Source organism: Portunus trituberculatus, chromosome 27, assembly GCF_017591435.1.
Source record: "Portunus trituberculatus isolate SZX2019 chromosome 27, ASM1759143v1, whole genome shotgun sequence".
In the NCBI taxonomy this organism is placed as follows: domain Eukaryota; kingdom Metazoa; phylum Arthropoda; class Malacostraca; order Decapoda; family Portunidae; genus Portunus; species Portunus trituberculatus.
Window position 1 is genome coordinate 11,189,940 of NC_059281.1, and position 22,462 is coordinate 11,212,401.

A 22,462-nucleotide genomic window follows, 5' to 3' on the forward strand; every position below is an offset into this window, starting at 1 on the left:
TCGTTCGCTTCTCTCCCTCGCAAAGCTTCAGGCGAATTTCAGCAGATTTTTAAAACGATCACCTTTTCACTTTCCTCCGCCATTTTGTTTGTTTACTTGTGACGTCGCCGCGCTGCCTGGAGGGGGTAGGAAGGGAGGGAGGCACGGACGGGGAGGGAGAGAGTGCGGGGCTAAAGCAAATACACAACAAATCCACCCTTGAAAATTTTTGCCCCAGTTCCCTCGTGAAATTTCTTTAGCGAATATGACTATGGTTGAGTTACCGCTGGAAATGCCGCTAATAATGCTTGGGAGGTAAAAGGCTGGTTTTGTGGAAGGCTCGAGTGTGCTGTGTGCCCCGCATGAGTTTCTTGGGCCGCCTGCTGGCTGGGGAGGCTCTACTAGTGGTGGTGGTGGTGGTGGTAGTGTGTGTGTGTGTGTGTGTGTGTGTGTGTGTGTGTGTGTGTGTGTGTGTGTGTGTGTGTGTGTGTAGTGGTAGGTAGTGGGAGCTGTCATACTAATGGTAAAAATACTACTACTACTACTACTACTACTACTACTACTACTACTACTACTACTACTATTACTACTATTACTACTACTACTACTACTACTGCACCTTGGCTTCACTTCGGATCTGTAAGGGTACTGGCGACTGAGTGGTTATTTTTTATTGTTTTAATTCCGCCTTGGTCAGTTATCCACTCATACATAGAAAAGAAGGTTCGTCCTATTAATACTTATAACAACAACAACAACAACAACAACAACAACAACAACAACAACAACAACAACAACAGCAAGCTCCAGCAACACCACCGTGGCAGCACAAGGTCGTGGTTACATAACTTTAATATTGGAAAACATACTCTGTGCGGATACCACGACTCTATTATGCCTTGACCATATTTCACCCACGTCAGCAAGATATCATTTCCTATGTATGAACTCTCTCTCTCTCTCTCTCTCTCTCTCTCTCTCTCTCTCTCTCTCTCTCTCTCTCTGCGGTAGTGACTATACATACATACATACATACATAGCGGTAAGAAGTGGATGTGACATACAGTTTGGCCATCTCCCGTGAGTGATGTTACGGCCAAGACTCTCTTTTGGTTTGATGAATATTTAATTTTTATTGTTAGTCGCGTTCCCTTTGTGTTTGTGTGTAATGTGTTGTGCCTTGTGTTCGTTGTGTTGGGGGGAGTGATGTCTGTGTGTGTATGTGTGTGTGTGTGTGTTTGTGTGTATGTGTGTGTGTGTCAGTATCCTGCGCCAAGTACTTTAACATTAGCAGACAGTCGTGTAAGGAAGAGCCATCGGGTGTTTGTTCTTCTCCTGTATTCGTTTGTGTTTCCCTCGACTGCCGCCACCACCGCCTCCAGCTCCGCTCGTGCCGCCGCCAACGCAAGCACATCACTGACACACTCGTCACAAAGGGGGAAGAAAAATGACAATTGAAACTATAAATATGTAGAATTGACTCTCTCTCTCTCTCTCTCTCTCTCTCTCTCTCTCTCTCTCTCTCTCTCTCTCTCTCTCTCTCTCTCTCTCTCTCTCTTCGCCTGCTCATGACGTGTGTTCAAATTTTGCTTACATGGGATGCACTGAAACACACACACACACACACACACACACACACACACACACACACACACACACAGGGCAAGGTCTCAGTAAGGAGTAGTGAGACTTTCAACTTAACTTACATTCTCAGTGGGATTCTTTGTTAAATTTCTTCACTTAGTTTAATTTTCTATTTTTTTTTCTTTTCTTTTCTTTTCGTGTACATTTATCATCAACTTTTCCTTTTATTTTTTTTCTGGAGAATTCTTAGTGGTCAAAAAAAAAATTGGTAGAATTCATTGCGAGGAGAAAAAAAATCCGTAGAAATCTTTGAAAAATCTGTAGAATGCTAAGGGAGAAATTCGGTAGTACTCTCTCTCTCTCTCTCTCTCTCTCTCTCTCTCTCTCTCTCTCTCTCTCTCTCTCTCTCTCTCTCTCTCTCTCTCTCTCTCTCTCTCTCTCTCTCTCTCTCTCTCCTTCTTCGACTTAATAATGCAAATAAGTGAGTCCACCTTTCACATGCTCTTTGCTCGCTAGTTTTCTTTGGTGCATGACTTGCCTGAGAGCATGAAGTAGTCAATAGGAGAGAGAGAGAGAGAGAGAGAGAGAGAGAGAGAGAGAGAGAGAGAGAGAGAGAGAGCAATGAATATAGATACCTATTCGTGAGAAGAATAGTTTTGATGTATATTTAAGTATAAACTGCTATGAAAGAGAGAGAAAAGAAGCGAAACATTGCGAGACTAAGGAAGTGAAGCAAGAAGAAGGAGAGGGAAGTAAAAGCGTTACCCTTGAGTGTTCCTTCTTCAGCAGTGACAGAAAACCTAGCCAGACCTGACGGGGATATTTATTTAAGTCTAGCCTGGCACCCGTTTTCTTTGCCTTCGTTTTCGTTTTTTTTTTTTTTTTTTCTTTGTCACTTACACACCTGTGCCATAGAGACCTCACCTGTACCACTTACCACATACCTGTACCACACACCACTTGCCTGTCTTCACCACACATATCTACCACAAACTACACACCTCTTTACCACTATAAATTTTAGCCACATATTTTTAGCACACACCACACATCACCACACACCACACACACCACCACACACCAGCACACCACACACTAACTCCAGTCATTGCTTTTGTCCACCACACCCATGTCTCCACCTATCAAAGTCTTTACCACTATAATTTTTAGGCACATATTATCACCACACACCACCACACCACGTACCAACTCCACTCATTGCTTTTCTCCACCACACTCACGTCTCCACCTATCAAAGTTTTTAACACTATTTATTCCCTCGTTTCGGACAATTCTCTTAGACCTGCAAGGGGACTGACAACTAAGTGGGTCTTGTCTTTTCGTTTCATGTTCCTCTTGGCCAGTTTTTCCCCTCTCACATAAAAGAAATCAGTCAATATGAGTGTGTCTCCTCATCACCTCATCACCACATCACGACATCACCTTGGCCTCATATACACACACCTGTCTGCCTACTTATCTGCACCCTCGCGTCCCTGAACCCCTGAACCACACCTGCCTGTCCTTCATCGCCTTGCGTCATCAGTTAACAAAAAGGGAAAGAGGGGATGATTAAATGTATAAAAGGAAACACTCGTAATCCTCTTAAAAATTGCACGCACACTATTCTGTAAAATGTTCACGTTATTTCCTTGTGTGTAAAATTAATATTCCCGCTGTGTTTCACCGGCCAGTCCTGCATTACCCACACAGCTCGTGCGCGCATTCACACACACACACACACACACACACACACACACACACACACACACACACACACACACACACACACACACACACACACACACACACACACACACACACACACACACACACACACACACACACACACACACACACACACACACACACACACACACACAGACATGTTTCATTTATACATTTATATTTTCAACTCTAAGTTTTGTATATTGTAAAGTATTTTGAAATTCAAGGATGCTGTTAATAGCAGTAGTAGTAGTAGTAGTAGTAGTAATAATAATAATAATAATAATAATAATAATAATAATAACAATAATGATAATAATAATAATGATAATAATCCGTTTGCATCCCCAGGTACGTGTCTCGCTGCCCCGCCCTCCACCATGCTCCCAGCCAACAAGAAGGTCCCAGGTAATACCAACCACTATTACATTTTGAACGAATGGCATAAAAGAACACAGCAGAGTGGCAGGTAGCAGGATGTGGGGTGGGGGGAGGGAGAGACAGGCAGAATTCCCAGGGGCAACGCTAGCAAGGTTGATGACCCAGGCAGAGTGAAGGAAACAGGATCTTGTCTCTATTATATTTTATTTTGCATGTGTGTATGTGTGTGTGTGTGTGTGTTTGAGTGTGTGTGTGTTGTCGAGGTTCTTTCTGCTTGCCTGGTTTACTTGCTGGTTTTGGTTACTCGTATGTGAATCTGTGTGTCTTGTCTTACCAGTTGTTAGTTGACTGACCTGCTGGCTAACTGACTGACTGGTTGCTTATATGCCTGATGGGTTTGTTCATACGTGCTGAGTGTCCCTTGTAGCGTCTTGGTACAGAGAACACAGACTGGTGGATGAATTTATAATGGTTTGCAGTCACGTCTATCTTGCTGACTGGTGACTTTTCTCCAGCTGAGTGAAAGTCTAAGCAAAGTTCAGGGCGTGATGTTTAAAGATTGATCACTAAAACTTGAAAATGTAATCCAGTGTTTTGGTGAGAGTTCAGTATATAATTTGGGAAGGCTGATTACTGTGACATTTCCCCAAGCTGGAGTAAGGTTGACCTGTACGAGTGTACTAGTATGTTATTTCGAAATGCCACTCTGACAACGAAAGAAGCGATCAGTACTTTAAATCTATCAGTGTGTGTACTTTTATTTCTATTCAGTAAAATGGTTTATTGTTGCTAGAATGAAGTGGTAAATGACATCCTGTTATTGTCGACCTGTCAAAGGATTCACTCGTGTTTGAAAAGTCCATTCCACCTTTTTTATATATGTATAAATAAGCACGAGGCGTGATGCTTTTCAGTACAATCATATTACTTTGTTCTCTGGTGTATCAAGTGTATATTATGCTGCTGCTGCTGCTGTGTGATCGTGTCGCTTCACTATTTTTCTATTGTGCAGCATTCCTCGATTACTCTTCTAGGTAATTCCATTGTTTGGTTTCTACACAGACGATATACTCTCACGGATTGCTGTGTTCCGATAACATTTCTGCATTGCTATGTTATTTCTAGTTACATAAATCCGCTATCACTCCACTAGTACTATATTTCTGTTTCTCTTATTCACTTTTACCACATTTCTGTATATTTCGTGTGTTTGTTGTCCCTGCCTGCGTGGTACATCGCCTCTGTTCTGATCACATTACTGCAGTGTTTTATTACTACCGCTGCATTGTTCCTCTCTTAGGTTAGGCAAGGTTAAGGTTTAAGTTTGGTTAGGTTAGGTTAAGGTTAGGTTAGGTTAGATTAGGTTAAGGTTAGGTTAGGTTATATTTATGTTCCTCTTATTCGCTTTTACCATATTTCTGTATTCCGTGTGTTCGTTGTCGAGGCCTGCGTGGTTCACGGGCCCGTCACGGCGCAGCGGGAGGCCAGTGCGGGGCGGCCGAGCATGACCAGTGACGTCATGCTTCGTGTTGTCACTTGCTTGGAAAAATCTTAATTGTCAGTATTTTTTCCTCCTCTCCTCCTTCTCCTCCTCCTCCTCTTCCTCCTCCTCCTCCTCCTCCTCCTCTTCCTCCTCCTTCTCTTTTTCGCTTCTCCAAATATGTACCATTCTGAGCGCAGTGATATCGTGTACCATGGAATGACGCACCTGCTTGAAAGTAATTAGAGTGAAGGGGTCAAGGACACACCTGTACCACCACCACCACCACCACCACCACATGATTACTTCTCTTACTTACTCCAGCAGGTTGTTGTAAAATCTTGTTTGCTTATATAGCGTTAATGAGAGTGAGTTAAGGACAAGTAGTAATAGTAGTAGTAGTAGTAGTAGTAGTAGTAGTAGTAGTAATGGTGGTGGTGGTAATTATTGTCCTTCATTTCTTTTTTCTCCTCCTCCTCCTCCTCCTCCTTCTCCTCCTCCTTCTCGTTCTTCTAATTCTTCTTCTTCTTCTTTTCTTCTTCTTCGTCTCCTCCTCCTCCTCCTCCTCCTCCTCCTCCTCCTCCTCCTCCTCCTCCTCCTCCTCCTCCTCTTTTACCTTTGGGATTAGGTGGAATTTACCTTGTGATAAGATATTGAGCTTTCTCGCCCTTATTAAATCTCTCTCTCTCTCTCTCTCTCTCTCTCTCTCTCTCTCTCTCTCTCTCTCTCTCTCTCTCTCTCTCTCTCTCTCTCTCTCTCTCTCTCTCTCACACACACACACACACACACACACACACACACACACACACACACACACACACACACACACACACACACACAAGGCCTCCCCCTAGTAATGAAGGGAACTCTAAAGGCAAGGAAACTTAGATCCGCCCACGCCAGCCCTGAACTGCTAGCGGGAACTTCTGTTATTAAGACGCTCACTCCCCCTGTGTGTGTGTGTGTGTGTGTGTGTGTGTGTGTGTGTGTGTGTGTGTGTGTGTGTGTGTGTGTGTGTGTGTGTCACTAAAGGAACACGTATCGAAATGAATTAGGAAGATGAAGTTGCCGTAATAATAAGCAGTAATAAGCGTGCGAGAGGCGAATCTCAGGTGTCAGTATCCAGCGCTCCCTTCCTTACCTACCTTCACTGCAGGCGGTGATTGAAGAGATAGCGATACGTAGGAGATAAAGGCGATAACAAGAGTGATAAGGGGAAATGTTGTGAACTTGTGTACATCTAAAAGCATAGTATTAGAATCAAGCAATGAATTCAAACAGATGGAAGAATTTAACTTGAGAGGCTAACTCTGCTACACAATAGGAAAAAAGGTCATATAAAAAAAAGACAACTAGAATTAGCTGGTTTTTTATTAACCTTTGCTAGAGACGCCAGATTGAAGACGTGACAGCGGTGTTGAAGATGCAAGATGAGTGATGTGGCAAGGTCATTACTGCTTAATAAAATAGGATTAAAGATAGCACATTTTTCATGTTTAAACTTTAGAGATGCTTTGTTTAATGGTTTGTTTATATTGAGATTTGTTAGAGACGTAAGATTTAAGAGAGAGAGAGAGAGAGAGAGAGAGAGAGAGAGAGAGAGAGAGAGAGAGAGAGAGAGAGAGAGAGGACATAAAATCACCTATAAAATTACCCATAATCCAAATCACATCAAACTACTATTTATTAACCTCCCCACAGGGATGTTTAACCCCTTCAATACTGGGGCACATGTTTACCTTGAGATTTGTGTACAATTAGATTTTATTGACATTAGTAAGGGTATATAGAGGTCAGAAGATTGATAGCCACAGTCTTCACTATGTTAATCCCCACATAAGTTTCTGAAGCTTGTGTAAAATCATCAAATAGCAGAAAGAATATAGAAAAGCGTCATGGTACTGAAAGGGTTAAGATGTAAGACGAGTGATTTGGCAAGATCATTAGTGCATAACTGTATAGAATTAAAGATTTTTATGTATGAAATCAAGTAATAAAAAGATGAATTGATTATAAAAAGGGAGAGGGATAAATAACGTGACTTTTTTGTTCTCTAAATCAGGATATACAAAACTGTTTTACGATGCGGAAAAAAAAAAAAAAACGATATACGCTTTCATAATCTGTGCAGCTGTCCTGGCATGTAAATATTTAGTGTTGTGTTGCTCCCATTGCACCATTCCGCTATTCCACCCCACCACTGCCCATCACCAACCCCCAACCCTTGTTCCTCCCTCCCCAATCACTCCCTCCTACCCGTGACCCTCCCCTCTTGTCCATACGCGTCCCACATTTCAGTTCACGTTACGCATTAAATACCAGTGGTGATGCTAAACAGTGGTGGTGACGCTCCTGAATAGTTGTGCTGATACTACACTCTATGACTCACTGACACCTGTGACCACCACTTACTGTTATCACCACCACCACCACCACCACTACTACTATCATCACCATCATTATCACTGCTGCCTGTTACTTTTCTCACCACCACTACTACTACCTCCACTATCATCATCAACATCACTATAAACAACACCATTTCCTTCATCAACATCACCACCATCACTACCAGACTGCCATCACCATTACCTTCACTCCCAGGATGCGTTATCGGTACAAATTTGGTGATGATAACAATGATAACAATGATCGGTGCCTCCCACAGCCTGTAATGTTAACGTGTATGTTTGGCGTCGCTAATGAAAACGTGCTCTGTTCCACCTGCTACTCTCTCTCTCTCTCTCTCTCTCTCTCTCTCTCTCTCTCTCTCTCTCTCTCTCTCTCTCTCTCTAGGAAGCCCACGCCACGGTGACATAGCACCCTGTTTTTCCGGCCGTCTTATGCTGACTCAGAACGGATGCTGAAAAAAAGACGCGTAGTAGTAGTAGTAGTAGTAGTAGTAGTAGTAGTAGTAGTAGTAGTAAGTAATGGTAGTGGTTGTAGTAGTAGTAGTAGTAGTAGTAGTAGTAGTAAAGTGGTTCTAGTAGTAGTAGTAGTAGTAGTAGTAGTAGCAGTAGTAGTAACAACGTGATATATTTCTGTGCCATAGAGTTGTCAGCGAAACAAAACAAAAAATATATAACACGAATAATTGCTACTGAAAAATACAACGCCAATTTTAAACCGTGAGAAAAAAATTATACAAAAAACAAACTCACATAGATTAAACGAGGTCACGGTATTGATTGGGTCAGGCTGGGGCGGTTAGGTGCATAATATAGATACTGACCTGTTGTTATTGTTGTTGTTGTTGTTGTTGTTGTTGTTGTTGCGGTCCATAACCCTATTTTTGTGTGACTCTCTACACTCTCATTAAGGGATGTCAGTTTAGGAGTGGGGAAGGAGGAAAGAGAGAAAGGGGGAAGGGTAGAAGAAGGGAGGAAGGAAGAAGAATAGGAGGAAGAAAAAGATGAAGGTTAATATCAAAGGAAGAAAAAAGAGGAAGTGTAAGAGGCAAAGAAAAGAAAGAAGATTGATATGAAAGATAGTGCAGAAGGAAAGCGGAGAAGAGGAAGAGGAGGAGGAGGAGGAGGAGGAGGAGGAGGAGGAGGATTAGCGAAGGGGGAATGGGATGGATTTACTATATCGTGGTGGGGACAATACAATCCTACACGTTTACTCAATCTCCCACTTATGGATTCCCGTGTCATGCTGTACGTGTTGTGTCATTACGGAGAAGTGTGACATGAGCCCCACCTTGCGCCTTACGAAAAGTTAATTGTACCTTCCATTACCTCGTGTCATATTCCTGAGAGTAAAGATATGATTTGGTGTGATTAGATTAGGTGTACCGTGACTCAGAGAAGCAATACTCCTAATATAGCGACGCCTTATAAAGCAAAGAATTAAATGTTTCCTTCTCTCACTTTCTGTCACTTTCTTAACCCCTTCAGTACCATGACACGTTTTCATATTCATTCTGGTTACTATTTGGAGATTTTATACAGCTTCAGAAACTTATGTGAGGATTGAAATAGTGAAGACAGTGGCTATTAATCTTCTGACCTCCATAGACCCTTTCTAATGTTAATAAAATCGTCTTATCATACCCAAAACTTGAGGTAAAAATGCGTCCCAGTACTGAAGTGGTTAACAGCACCAGAAGCAATGCATTAAATCTTTATAAGCATCTACAAGAAAAGAATAAGAGGGAAAGAATTAAAACAACTGATTTTTACCCAGTTTAAAGATTGGAGATGCTAGAGAACAAGTAAGGATGTATCAGAGTAATGAATAATGAAGTATACAGAAGAAAATAGAGGAAAGGGGATTAAAAAGACGAGGTTTTGCCATTTCTACATTGTTTAAAGACTGGAGGTGGCTAGAGAACAAGTAAAGATAGCTCAGAGTAATAAATAATGAAGTATATAGAAGAAAAATAGAGGGAGTGAAGTGAAAAAAATACCAAACAGTAATCAAAGGGTTTAAGATCAAGATTTCTCGTTTGCTTATTACCAAAACTCAGGAAAAATATATTTAAGAATCCGAAATAACTTATCCAGGGAAACGACAATTTGCAGACTTCCTTCGGCTTTCTTCTCAAGCTTTACGAGACTTCCAACCAAATAAAGGAAAGCAAACAGTAAGGAGCAACGTTTTCTTCCTAATGAGAGTCGACGCTCGTTTTCTTTAGCCCAGCAATCAGTAAGGGGGTACTTGCTTATTCCTGAGCACGAGGAAGTGGAGTCGTGGGGATTAATTTTGTTCCCAATTATTTTTGTTTTCGTCTTTTTCCTTTTATATTTCCTTCACAATCCCTGGAAATTATTGTGCTCTTATCCCTAGACGCTGGTGTGTGTGTGTGTGTGTGTGTGTGTGTGTGTGTGTGTGTGTGTGTGTGTGTGTGTGTGTGCCTGATATTTCTCTCTGTGGTGATATGGCGTGGTGGTGACGGTAGCGAACGTGTAGTGGTGAGTGGTGGAGTCATGGAGGAGACTGAGGAAATTGGTGATGAGGGTGGAGTGGTGTAGAGGTGATGATGTACACTGTAGATGGTGTAGAGGTGGAGATAATAATGATAGTATGAACAAGTGAATAGTGACGAAGGTGATAGTGGTGGTGATGGTGGTGGTGGTGGTGGCAGTGTATTATTAGTCCTTTGAATGGTCGTCACTGTTGAGAAGAGTGGTGGTGCTGACTCATTGTATTCGTGAACCTCAGGAGCAGAATGTGATCAAGTATTCATGAGCAGAAAATACGAGAATGCGTGGGAACTTCTTTTTCCGTCCCGAGAGAGAGAGAGAGAGAGAGAGAGAGAGAGAGAGAGAGAGAGAGAGAGAGAGAGAGAGAGAGAGAGAGAGAGAGAGAGAGAGAGAGAGAGAGAGAGAGAGAGAGAAAGAGAGAGAGAGAAAGAGAAACAGAGAGAGAGAGAAAGAGAAACAGAGAGAGAGAGAGAGAGAGAGAGAGAGAGAGAGAGAGAGAGCGCCCCGCCACCCACACACCACCACACCACCACACAGGTCACCCCACCACACACACACCGCTCGCCACAATTCCCTGCACACCACACGCCCCAGAAATCATGAATCGTCACCTTTTGCGAACCATAAAAAGTTTTACCGCGAAAGTTAACGTTGAAATCTTAAAGCTTCGCGTCTGGGAAGGCCGTGGAGGAGGAGAAGGAGGAGGAGGAAGGAGAAGAGGAGAAAGAGGAAGAGGAGAAAGATAATAGGGACAAAAGGCAAGGAGGAAGGATGTGTAGAGTAGGGAAAAGCTTGTCATCCTTAACCATTGCCTGTGTCTTCCTTCGTCTTCTTGCATCCTCTTTCAACCTCCTCCTCCTTTCTCTCCTCTTCAGAAAAAGATTGAAGGAAGGTGTTTCAAAAAAGAGTAACAGGCAAATAGAAATAGTTGCCGGGAGAGCGCCCCCCTCCCCCGACAAACCCCGCCTTAACTATGCAGAGAAAAACACTTTGCATTATAAAGAGAAATAGTTGAGAAGTTTGCCAATTTCTCTTGGGGTATTTGACGACTTGAGAACAGAATTTCCTCCGTGTTGTCATCCTCCCGTGAAAGTCTTTTGAAAATCCTGTTAATTATAGACATTCTTTCTCTCTCTCTCTCTCTCTCTCTCTCTCTCTCTCTCTCTCTCTCTCTCTCTCTCTCTCTCTCTCTCTCTCTCTCTCTCTCTCTCTTACTTCCTTCTTCCTCCTTCCTTCCTATTTCCTCCTTCCGCCCTTTACCTGTCTTATTTGTATCCCACTTTTCACCTCTTCCTTTCTTTCCTCCTCCCCCACCAGCCATCTATTCTTTTCTTGTTTCTTCGTCTCCCTTTCATCCTCCTTGCATTCTCTGTCTCTCTCCCTCGCCCTCCCTTCTCTTTTCGCTCTCCTGTGTATCGTTTTCTCTTCTTTTTATTGTGTCTTATCTTTATTCTTTTCCTTTATCTGTGTACCTTATATTTATCTTCTAATCTTCCTTCTAATCTATTCTTCCTTTTCTTCCTTTTTTTTATCTTTGTTTCTCGTTTCTTCTTTCTTCTTCTTTTTTTTTCTTCCTCTCTGTTCATCCTTTCCTCCTTTCTTTAACCCTAAGCCTTGTAGTTATAACATCCCCTTCTTCTTCTTCTTCTTCTTCTTCTTCTTCTTCTTCTTCTTCTTCTTCTTCTTCTTCCCCCTTCATTTTTCCTCCTTCACCCATCTTTTCCTGTTTTTTTTCCTCCCTTCATTCACCACTACCCTGTCATTTACCTAGAACCTCCCCTTCCCTTCTCTTCTTTACTCCCTTTCTCTGTCGTTTATACCCTCCCTCTTTGCCTCTCCTTGCCTCTCCCTGCCTCTCCTTGCCTCCCTGTCTCAGTTTTCATCCCCGCTATTTGTCGGCTGGCACCACACGCCCTTGAACACCAAATAACTACTGTGTAAATCTGCCGTGAGCTCAAGTTGCTGAGTTGGCGAGGCGGGGACAGAAGGGAGCTGGATGAGGAGGGTGTGGAGGGGTGAGTGAAGAGGGACGGTGGGTGTTGGAGCTTCAGTTGGGGGGTAGAGGAGTATTTGGATGGTGGGGATGGGTTAGGAAGGGTTCTAATTCTTTTTCTCCTCCTCTTTTTTTTTTTTTTTTTCTCCCTCCAGCAGTACATAAGTGATTTGAATTTCGCGCCATAAGTTCCTCACCCCGCCAGTTTAGGTACACACGAGACATATTTTCCAGGAAGGCGACACGGAACCAAACCCGTTCAGCACAGTGATTTTTTATTTATGACTGGCTAACTAGTGTCCTCTCGTGTGTGTGTGTGTGTGTGTGTGTGTGTGTGTGTGTGTGTGTGTGTGTGTGTTTCTTCTTTATTTTCTCTTTTCTTTTTTTTTCCTCAATTTATGTTTTTTTTCTTGCTTAATAATTCTCGTGTACTCTCTCTCTCTCTCTCTCTCTCTCTCTCTCTCTCTCTCTCTCTCTCTCTCTCTCTCTCACTTCAAGAAAATTAAGAATGAATAATTTCTTCATATGTAAATTTTAACAATGTTAAGGAAAAAAAACTTGTAAAGAACGTAAAACAAGAGCAATTACTCTGCAAATTATTAGAAAACGGAGAAATTACAGCAACCCTGAGGAACTGTGTAGAAAAAGAGAAGAGAGGAAAAATAAGAAAGAAGAAACACGTAGTAAGGAAGATATAGATACTGCTACTACTACTACTACTACTACTACTACTACTACTACTACTACTACTACTACTACTACTACTACAATACTACCACTACTGATAATAATAATAATAATAATAATAATAATAATAATAATAATGATAATAATACCACTACCACTACTACTACTACTACTATGACTACTACTACCACTACTATATACTAACACCACCATTACAACACCACTACAACACCATGTTAATTTCGACTAGATAAGAAAAACATGAGGTGAAGTGAGATGAAGTTTGGTTAGGTCAGACCAAGTTAAGACAGCTTATCATTGAAACACGAGCAGAGGGACACGATAGGCTGGGCTGAAGTACCGTAGGATGGGACACGTGGAGGATGGGACACTATGGACTATATTCTGGATCGCTTATACATCCTAACTCTAGTGTTTCCAGTAGGCATTACTTGAAGTTAGAGTTTTTAAAGGTGTTTTTATGTCTCCAGTAACAGATGAACGAGATTTCTACATTATCAACTGGGGAAACACTCTTGAAAATCTGCTAACTATCTCAGCGGCCTTTGAAAACAGTCATGGTGAGAGAGTAAAACCTTTTTCAGAGACCATTTTCTGAAACCTTTATTCATCGTAACTCTAGTGTTTTCAATGAGCTTTAGTTGAAGTTAAGAGTTTTAAAGGTGTTTTTATGTCTCCAGTAACAGATTAACAAGATTTCTACATCACCAACTGGAGAAACACTGTCGAGAACCCCCCTAACCATCTCTGTGGCCTTGGAAAACAGTCTTGGTGAGAGAGTGAAGCGTTTCTGAAGACTGCCGTATACCCACCCTCCTGTCCCTGTTTCCCCCTTCTGGCGCTTGTATTAGCTCCATAACTTCACTTTACTACCAGTTGCTCGCGGCTAATGAAGGAGGGAAGGTGGTGTCTCCCTATATTGAGTAGTTAATAAAGGGGAAGTGAGCGCCGCCTCTCAGACAGCGCCAGCCGACCCGAGGAGGCGCTGTAGTGGGTGAATATGACTCGCTGAGGGAAGCATATGGCACCAGATGGCACTAGATGACACCTGAGGGCACTGTACACTCCCCTTCCGTCTCTTCCTTCACCCCCCAAAGTCTTGTTAATTTGTCGTTTGAGTCATATGAATATTCAAAACTCGTGTCACTTCATCTATAGTGTTTTGTAAGTAGTGGTGGTGTTTGGTCTCTCTTCAAGGTCTCTGCTGCCTTCCTCCCTCCCTCCTTCTCCCTCCCTCTCTCTCTCTCTCTCCTCCCACGCCGAAAAAGAAATGGTTACCAGGAAAATTAAGCGATGAATGGCGAAGAGTGAATGTTAAAGAGATATGTTATTGTTGTTGTTGTTGTTGTTGTTGTTGTTGTTGTTTAAGGTATATTCTGGAACGTAGTGTAAAAATTTGTGTGACATATTTTCCACTGGCATTCTTTTCCCTTTAGTATTTATTTTGTTCTATTTTTTGTCATTTATTGTTGTATTTTTTTTTAGTACATTTGTTTTCCCTCGATGCTTTTTTCATGAGCATAATTTTCCACTGGTTCTTTTTCTCGTCATTTTTTCCAGCTTTTTTTCTTTCAATACCTGCTTTATTTTCCTGTGCCTGTGCCATTCACCACCACCACCACCACCACCACCACCACCACCACCTTTACTCGCTCTCTTCGTCTTGATATTAAACTCAGGCTACCAACATTTCCCACAGAATTCTTTCCAGGGTGGGTCATGAACGCTCCTTTCTCCTTCCTCCCTTCCTTCCCTTCCTTTCCTTCCTATCCAGACCTAAACCTATATTAAAAAACGCTTTACTCTCGCAACCACGACTGTTTTCAAAGGCCACAGAGATGATTAGCCATGCTTTCTATTGCGTTTCCCTTGTTAAAAGTGCATAAATCTTGTTAATCTATCTCCAGAATCACAAAAAAACACTTACAAACCCGTGTCACTTCATCTAGAGACTTTAAAAATAGTGTAGATGCGGCCAGAGATGTTTCAGAATCCTTAAATTTACAGCTGTTTTATCTCCACCGTCCTATGGCCCGTATTCATAAACACTTTGCTCTCATAAACACTTTGCTCTCTCACCACGACTATTTTCCGAGGCCACAGAAATGATTAGCTGGGTTTTCAAGAGTTTTTCTCCAGTTGATAATGAAGAAATCTTGTCACTCTGCCTCTAGAACCGTAAAAACATCTTTAAAAACTCGTATAAACTCAAAGCCTTTTAAAATACGACTAGTAGAGATGAGGCACAGAAGTGTTTGAGAATACAAGCCAATAAACTTCCTTACCTTCCCTCCACGTCCTGCGCTGCGCTTCTTGCAAAGGGAGGGAGGCGCGTGGAGCAGGCGTAAGGAGTCTCGTCAGGGGCGGCGTACCGAAGGGGTGTGTTCCACTTACAAAAATGCACGTCCTGGTTTGCCCGTAAGATTGGAATGGATTTGCCGTAATGTGGAGGGGAAGGAGGAGGAATGACGAGGTACAGAAGGACGAAAATTGAAAGGCTAAAGATATGTCAGTCATTAATGGCTTCCTGTGTAATTTGGAGCAAGACGTAAGGAGGGGAAGTAAAAATAGGCAGTAGTTGATGAGGGGTCGGTAAGGTGGATGGGTGGGTGGGTGGGTGGAGCCGCTGGGTGGAGCCGCAGGTGGTGGTGGTGGTCAGTGGTAGACCGTCAGCCACGTGTGCATGAAGTGCCGCCGTTGTTGTGGTGGTGATGGCAGTGGTAGTTGTGGTGATGGTGTGTGGTGTGATGGTGGTGTAATGGTTAGTGTGTGGTATGGTGGTAGTGTGGATGACAGTAGTGGTGGTGGTGGTGGTGGCGGTGATATATGTACGTATTTCGTATAATTACACACACACACACACACACACACACACACACACACACACACACACACACACACACACACGGCAAAACAACCCTGTGTTATCGCCCTAATGATGAAAACTATGGACAGAATCACCTTGAATATTTGACGAATTACCTCCATGGCGGAACACAAAGCCCTGAACACGCGACCCTGAGGTGCTGGAGGGAGCCCTGTGCCGCCCTGCCTTACCCCGAGCCCCGTTACGAATCTCCGGCGGTGCAGCAGGTGTCATGGGCCGCGGGGCATTCAGCGGTCCGGGGCGAATGAGTGGTGCAGTGTTGGTCTCGCGGGGCTGCGATGTGAGGTGGCGTGACTTGTCCTCATTGCCCGTCAAACACTTCAGAGCGAGAAAGGAATGTTGCTGCTCGCCGATGTATTAGCGGCAACCCTGGTCCAGGTTTAACCCCTTCAGTACCATGACGCGTTTCCATATTCATGCTAGTGAATGTTTGGTGATTTTATACAGCTCCAGAAACTCATGTCGGGGATTACAATAGTGAAGACTGTGGCCATTAATATTCTGACCTCCATAGACCCTTCCTAATGCCAATAAAATGGTCTAATCGTACACAAATCTCAAGGTAAATATATGTCCCAGTATTGAAGGGGTTAAGTGACCGTGTGTGAAGACCCGGAGAGACTATGAAAAAATGTAATTAAGGGCAATGAAAACCAGAGTGGGACAAAAAAAGCTGCCTGTGGGATTGTGAAGGAGTGAAAACTAGATGCAAAGGGAAAAATACGTGGAGCTGTGAAAAAGCTGACTAAACTAAACAGAGGAATGAACAGCTTATAATGGAACCATGAAAAAACAATGAAGGACAGTGAAAAACAAACGAAAGATAGTGAAAAACAAACGAAAGAGTGAAAACCTACAGAGAAGTAATAGTAAACAGAGAGAGAGAGAGAGAGAGAGAGAGAGAGAGAGAGAGAGAGAGAGAGAGAGAGAGAGAGAGAGAGAGAGAGAGAGAGAGAGAGAGAGAGAGAGAGAGCCATATTCAGTAACGCTTTCCTCTCTCACCGCGACCATTTTCAAAGACCATAGAGACGATTAGCCGAGTTCTAAAGAGCATTTCTCCTGTTAATAATGCAGAAAACTTGTTAACATGTCACTAGAATTACAAAAACATCCCTAAAAACCTGTGTCATTTCAACCAGAACCCTTTGAAAAGAGTAAACGTGTGGCATGAAGTGTTCCAGAATATTACCTAGAGAGAAAAAGTAAACAACAGTGAATACCCAGCGAAGGGATCACAGCCAAGCCTAGACTCCATGCACCCTTCAGCCTTGTCCTCACCAACAGAGCACGGACTAGCGTTGGAATACTTCAGTAACAAGACGCTTCTCCCTAAATGAAGCCGTTCACCTCCGCCACTTACCCGAGACTTGAAGAATGAGTCCCACGGGAGATGAGGAGCAAGGGAGCGAGAGTTCCTGCATGGGGCTCGAAGACTTCACTCATGCAACACTTTGGCTCTCTGTTCACACTTCTGACCGCATCTATACTGTTCTCTAAAGCCACTAGTTGGAGTTACACGTGTTTAAAGGTGTCTCTGTGTTTCTAGTGACAGAATAACAATGTTTCTGCAATATGAGCGGGTAAAATATAAGAAAACCTTATCATCATCTTTGTGGCCTTTGAAAATAGTCGTGGTAAGAGAGAGAGAGAGAGAGAGAGAGAGAGAGAGAGAGAGCCGTGTTTCTGAATTCAAGCCTTAGACAGACGCATCACCATCCCCATGACTGAGACGTGACTGCTCGCTGCGCCTCGGGTTGCTGCATGTGACTCCGCGGTGCATTTCTTTGGTGCTATGGTGATTTCATGAGAGACCGTACACGTGAGATCAGGAGGTGTGTGTGTGTGTGTGTGTGTGTGTGTGTGTGTGTGTGTGTGTGTGTGTGTGTGTGCTTGCGTGTGTGTTTGCCATCTGCTGCATTCACACACTCCCTACATCGATACCACCCCCAACACGCACGCACACACACACACACACACACACACACACACACACACACACACACACACACACACACACACACACACACACACACACACACACACACACACACACACACACACACACACACACACACACACACACACACACACACACACACACACACACACACACACATGTATGGCCGCGTGGCGCTTTGTGAAAAGCTGCAATTCCAAGGACGGAAATACAGCGGAAATAATGTGACCCTTCCTTTTTTTTTCCATGGAATGTGACTTGGCGATGAAATGGTGGTGGCAACAGAAGCGACGGTTTTTATTTATTTTACCGGGCGAGTTGCGGCGGGAGAACAAATGACGGGCTTGGACTGCAGCTGAGCGGGAATTACGAGGCCCTAATATTTATCATTGGGGCGTCAGACTTGAGAGGGTTTGTCCACATAACGCGACCGGGTGTCTAAATATAGGATATTTTACGGGTGGCGACCAAACACACAGCAAACTTATGATATTTTGATCTGGATGAAAGGCAAGCAGAGGGTTTTGAGGGAGGGAAGGACACAGTTGTGGTGGTGGTGGTGGTGGTGGTGGCCATTCAGACCCATTATCATTTTTTCCTGGAGATAAAGAGTGTTTTAATAATTGATGAGTGTGTGAATAATTAAAGGAGAGCAGATATCGCCCCTTCCCTTCCCTTCCCTTCCCTTCCTCACAAGAACTCCCTTCCTCTTTGTCCTTGTAAGAATGCCACGCTCACACCAACTACCTTTTAGAAGAGCCAAACGCACACCATGACTACTATGTGTGTGTGTGTGTGTGTGTGTGTGTGTGTGTGTGTGTGTGTGTGTGTGTGTGTGTGTGTGTGTGTGTGTGTGTGTGTGTGTGTGTGTGTGTGTGTGTGTGTGTGTGTGTGTATAGCCTTCGCGCCACTATCCAGGACAAGACCACAAGACCTTGGGATACTCTTGTTACGAAATTATACACTTCGTAAACTCATGCTTTCACAACGCTTCTCCCAGGCCAGCCCAAGCACGAGACACGACATTCCTGCCACTACATATAGGATGCCGCCTCGCTCCTGAACCTCCTCGTGGCTCCTCTTGTGCTTGTTGTCCCTTGGCTTTGAAATTAAGGGCGTCACGTGGCTTCAGGGATGTGTCAGTGAATGTGACCTTAGAATACCAGCGAGACCTTAACCCTTTCAATAGCATGACGCGTTTCCATATTCATTATGCTTATTATTTGATGATTTTATACAGATTTAGAAACTTATGCGTGGATTGAAATGTGAAGATTGTGGCCATTGATCTTCTGACCCCCATATACTCTTCATAATGTAAATAAAATTATCTAATTGAACACAAAACACATGGTAAAAAAAAAATGCGTTCCAGTACTGAAGAAATTAATGCCGAATGGTCCGTGAAATAATGTGGTCCGTGATATCAAATAATTCGTAATATTAGAGTCCGTAAAGTAACAAGGTACGTGGAGTGGCCCGAGCGATAACTTGGTCCGTAGTGTCAAATAAGCGTTAATGTGAGCCGTGACTTGAGATGGTCCATAATAACAAGAAGTTCATGATCGCAAAAGTTATGTACTGGACACGTGTTGCTGCTGGGGAGTGAGTGCTGGTCGGCTAATACCAGGTTGTCCCCAGCACTAATGCACCGTAATGCCTAGCGTGCCTAAGTACCAACCTCTCGTAATGCTGCCCGGCTTCAAAATAGTAATAGCAACAGTAGACCTTGAGAAACCACTTACCATTAGCGTGATCCTTTGCACCGCCACAAGTCTTGCCTCTGCTGCGTGTCCCCGCTAGCAGTGTGTGTGTGTGTGTGTGTGTGTGTGTCGTGGCGTCCCTCTCACGTAGCCAAGGTATCAATCACCAAAATACCTACACGCGCTGTCGATCATACATGCATACCTGTTGCTGTCTCGTGCTTCTTGGTGCTTCCTATAGTTTCATTTCCTTGTGTTTTAGTAGGAAAGTTGTGTCGAGTAGGAGTGAATGGGCTAAAAAGATTTGTTAGTCTCATTTCACTGTATATCCTGAGACTTCTACCTCTTTATAGCAATGCATGTCTAACCTAACCTAACCTAACCTAACTTGACTTTAGCTCTTAAGTATATTCCACCCACGAAGATTGAATGATTAAATGGTAACTCAATGGTTCAGGAAAACAGTCACTAAGAAATGCATAGATCAAAAGAAAAAAAAAGAAAATCAAGAACGGTAAGAGTAAAATGTATGAAAATTAAAAGAATAGAATATAAAAGAGAGATAAAATAGATTGGAAATAGAAAACGAAGAACGGTAACAGTAAAATATATGAAGATTAAAAGGATACCAAAAAAAAAAAAAAAACAGATGGCTTCCCGGTATTTTCAGGCGTTGAGTTACGACTTAATCACTTTTATTGCCGCTTGGTGTGATGGCAGGACGTGGGAAGCCAGCCGGGCACGTCCACGCCTCGTCCTTACCACGTACCGGCCCGCGCCTCCAGGAACACCAAGCTCTTGTTGTCCGTATAAATGAAGTCCGTAATATTGAGGTATAATTAAGTCCTTCGTATTTTTAAGCTAAAGAGTCCGTGAATTTTTCCCTTAGTGTCCGTAGAAATAAATTGTCCGTAATTCTAAGTTAAGATGTCCGTAAGTCCGTCCTTAGTGGCTTGGTGTTCGTCATTAGTAGCGTCCATGTCCGTAATAGTGAGTCCGTAAATATGCCTGAGGTCCTTAGAAGGTTAGGTGTCCGTGTCCGTGTCCGTGATCAAGAGTCGAGGTCCTTGATGCCCTAGTGTCATTTCTGATCTGTACAAATTGCTGGCCTTTTTTTTATTACCTTTCTTCTGGAATTAGGACTATTGTAGACCTTATTTATTATTTTTTTCCTCTCTATTGACCTTTCCCAGTGGCCGTCTCGCATACCACGCCGCTGAAGGACAAAGAAATAGGTGTAGGCGGCGTGGCAAGTGTCCCCAGCGTGAGTGTCCCAGTGTCCCAGTGTCCCACCCTGCAACACTGAGGCGGCGTGTGTGTGTCATAAACTGAATCACTCATAACGTCGAGCTCCACTCATATTGAATAACACAGATGCAGCGTGTCAGATCTGGTTCCTACCCCCTGTCCCTCCAACTACCTCCATCTTCTGTTTCCTCCTCCTCCTCCTCCTCCTCCTCCTCCTCCTCTATCCGTTTGTTCCTCCTCCTCCTCCTCCTCCTCCTCCTCCTCCTCTATCCGTTTGTTCTTCTCCTCCTCCTCCTCCTCCTCCTCCTCCTCCTCCTCCTCCTCCTCCTCCTCCTCCTCCTCTACCCGTTTGTTCTTCCTCCTCCTCCTCCTCCTTCTTCTTCTCCTCCTCCTCCTGAGTGTATCCTGTATTTCTATATATGCATGACCTGTAGTCTTCTTTCTGTTTGCTTGCTTATTTGTTTTATTTATTTATATGTTAATTCCCTTCCCTTGTCGGAACGCGTCCCCACCACCACCACCGCTGCCGCCGCCGTCGTGGTCGCAATAATCTTTCCCGCCGCAGGAAGGCAACGGAATTTATTCACGCAAATGATATTACACTCTAGGGGAAGTAACGCCGCTATATTATTTCACTGGAATTTACATTTTTATTAAAGTCCTCGGGTTGTGTTCGCTTTCATCTCGACCCTCGCTAGCGGAAGCATCGACTGTCCCCGGCCGCTCCCTCTCTAGAGGTTACGTTTTATCACTTTATAAGAAGACGTCTCAGAGGCGCCCTGGAAGGTATAGGAAGCAGGAGCAGGGCGCAGGAGTGTCTGGGAGGGGTCAGTGGGATCAGAGCCCCCTTCACGTGGCTGTCCTGACGGTTCACAGTTCGTTCTAGTGCCGCTGAGGGAAGCAGGAAGGACACGTAGAGAGAGGAGGAAGACTGGAGGAAACGGAGGGAGAAGACGAAGAAAGATAATAGTAGGGAACGGAGAAATGGCAGAGGAAGAAGAAAGTTTTGAGAGAGAGAGAGAGAGAGAGAGAGAGAGAGAGAGAGAGAGAGAGAGAGAGAGAGAGAGAGAGAGAGAGAGAGAGAGAGAGAGACAGACAAACAGAGAGAATACCCCAAGAAACTGAAAAAGAATAGAATCACAAACAAACCTCTAGAAACAAACAGAAGACTAACGAGTGAATAACCGTGCAAGACTGCTTTAAATTCCGGATCCCCGCTGACTGAGGATAGAAGGAGAAGCTTATTATGTTTGTCCTCCGATAAGGTGAAAGGCACGGAGGCAGGGAGAGAGGGAGAGGGAGGGAGGGAGAGCATGGCGATCCTTCAACTCGCTACTACTGACGGCGAATGTAATCAATACCTGGTATGTTTGGAGGGGCGGGTCCAGGTGTGGTGTGGTGTGGTGTGCTGGTGTGTTAGTGTGTTGGTGCGTTAGTGTGTTGGTGTGCTAGTGTGTTGGTGTGCTCTCTCTCTCTCTCTCTCTCTCTCTCTCTCTCTCTCTCTCTCTCTCTCTCTCTCTCTCTCTCTCTCTCTCTCTCCAAAGACAATTAATAACACAACTCAATCACAGAAGCAGGACACCGGACACCAACCAATCATCGCCGACTACGAATCCAATCTTCCGTCTGATTGGCTGCCTGATTGTGTCTTCTTCTTCCTCTTCCTTCTTCTTCTTCTTCTTCCTCTTCTTCTTCTTCTTCTTTTCTTCTTGTCTTCTTGTCTGTTTATTCCACCTTGTCACGTCCATCTGTCTCCTTTTCAGAATGTTGTCAGTCTTCCCACCCTTTTGCTTCCTCCTCCTCCTCCTCTCTCCTCCTCCTCCTCCTCCTCCTCCTCCTCCTCCTCCTCCTCCTCCTCCTCCTCCTCCTCCTCCTCCTTTTCTTCATCA

General features: G+C 43.8%; 1 protein-coding gene across 4 annotated transcripts in view; it reads left to right on the plus strand.

Moving 5' to 3' along the window:
• LOC123509370 (inactive rhomboid protein 1-like) overlaps positions 1-22,462 on the plus strand; it is a 274,097-nt gene that overhangs the window by 222,493 nt on the left and 29,142 nt on the right. For 3 of the 4 annotated variants that reach the window (XM_045263634.1, XM_045263633.1, XM_045263635.1), the window contains one exon: positions 3,643-3,699. The exons of the other annotated variant lie outside the window; for it this stretch is intronic. In XM_045263634.1, the coding sequence (XP_045119569.1) occupies positions 3,643-3,699 (57 nt within the window). The remainder of the gene's footprint in view (positions 1-3,642; positions 3,700-22,462) is intronic. 4 annotated transcript variants of the gene reach the window in all.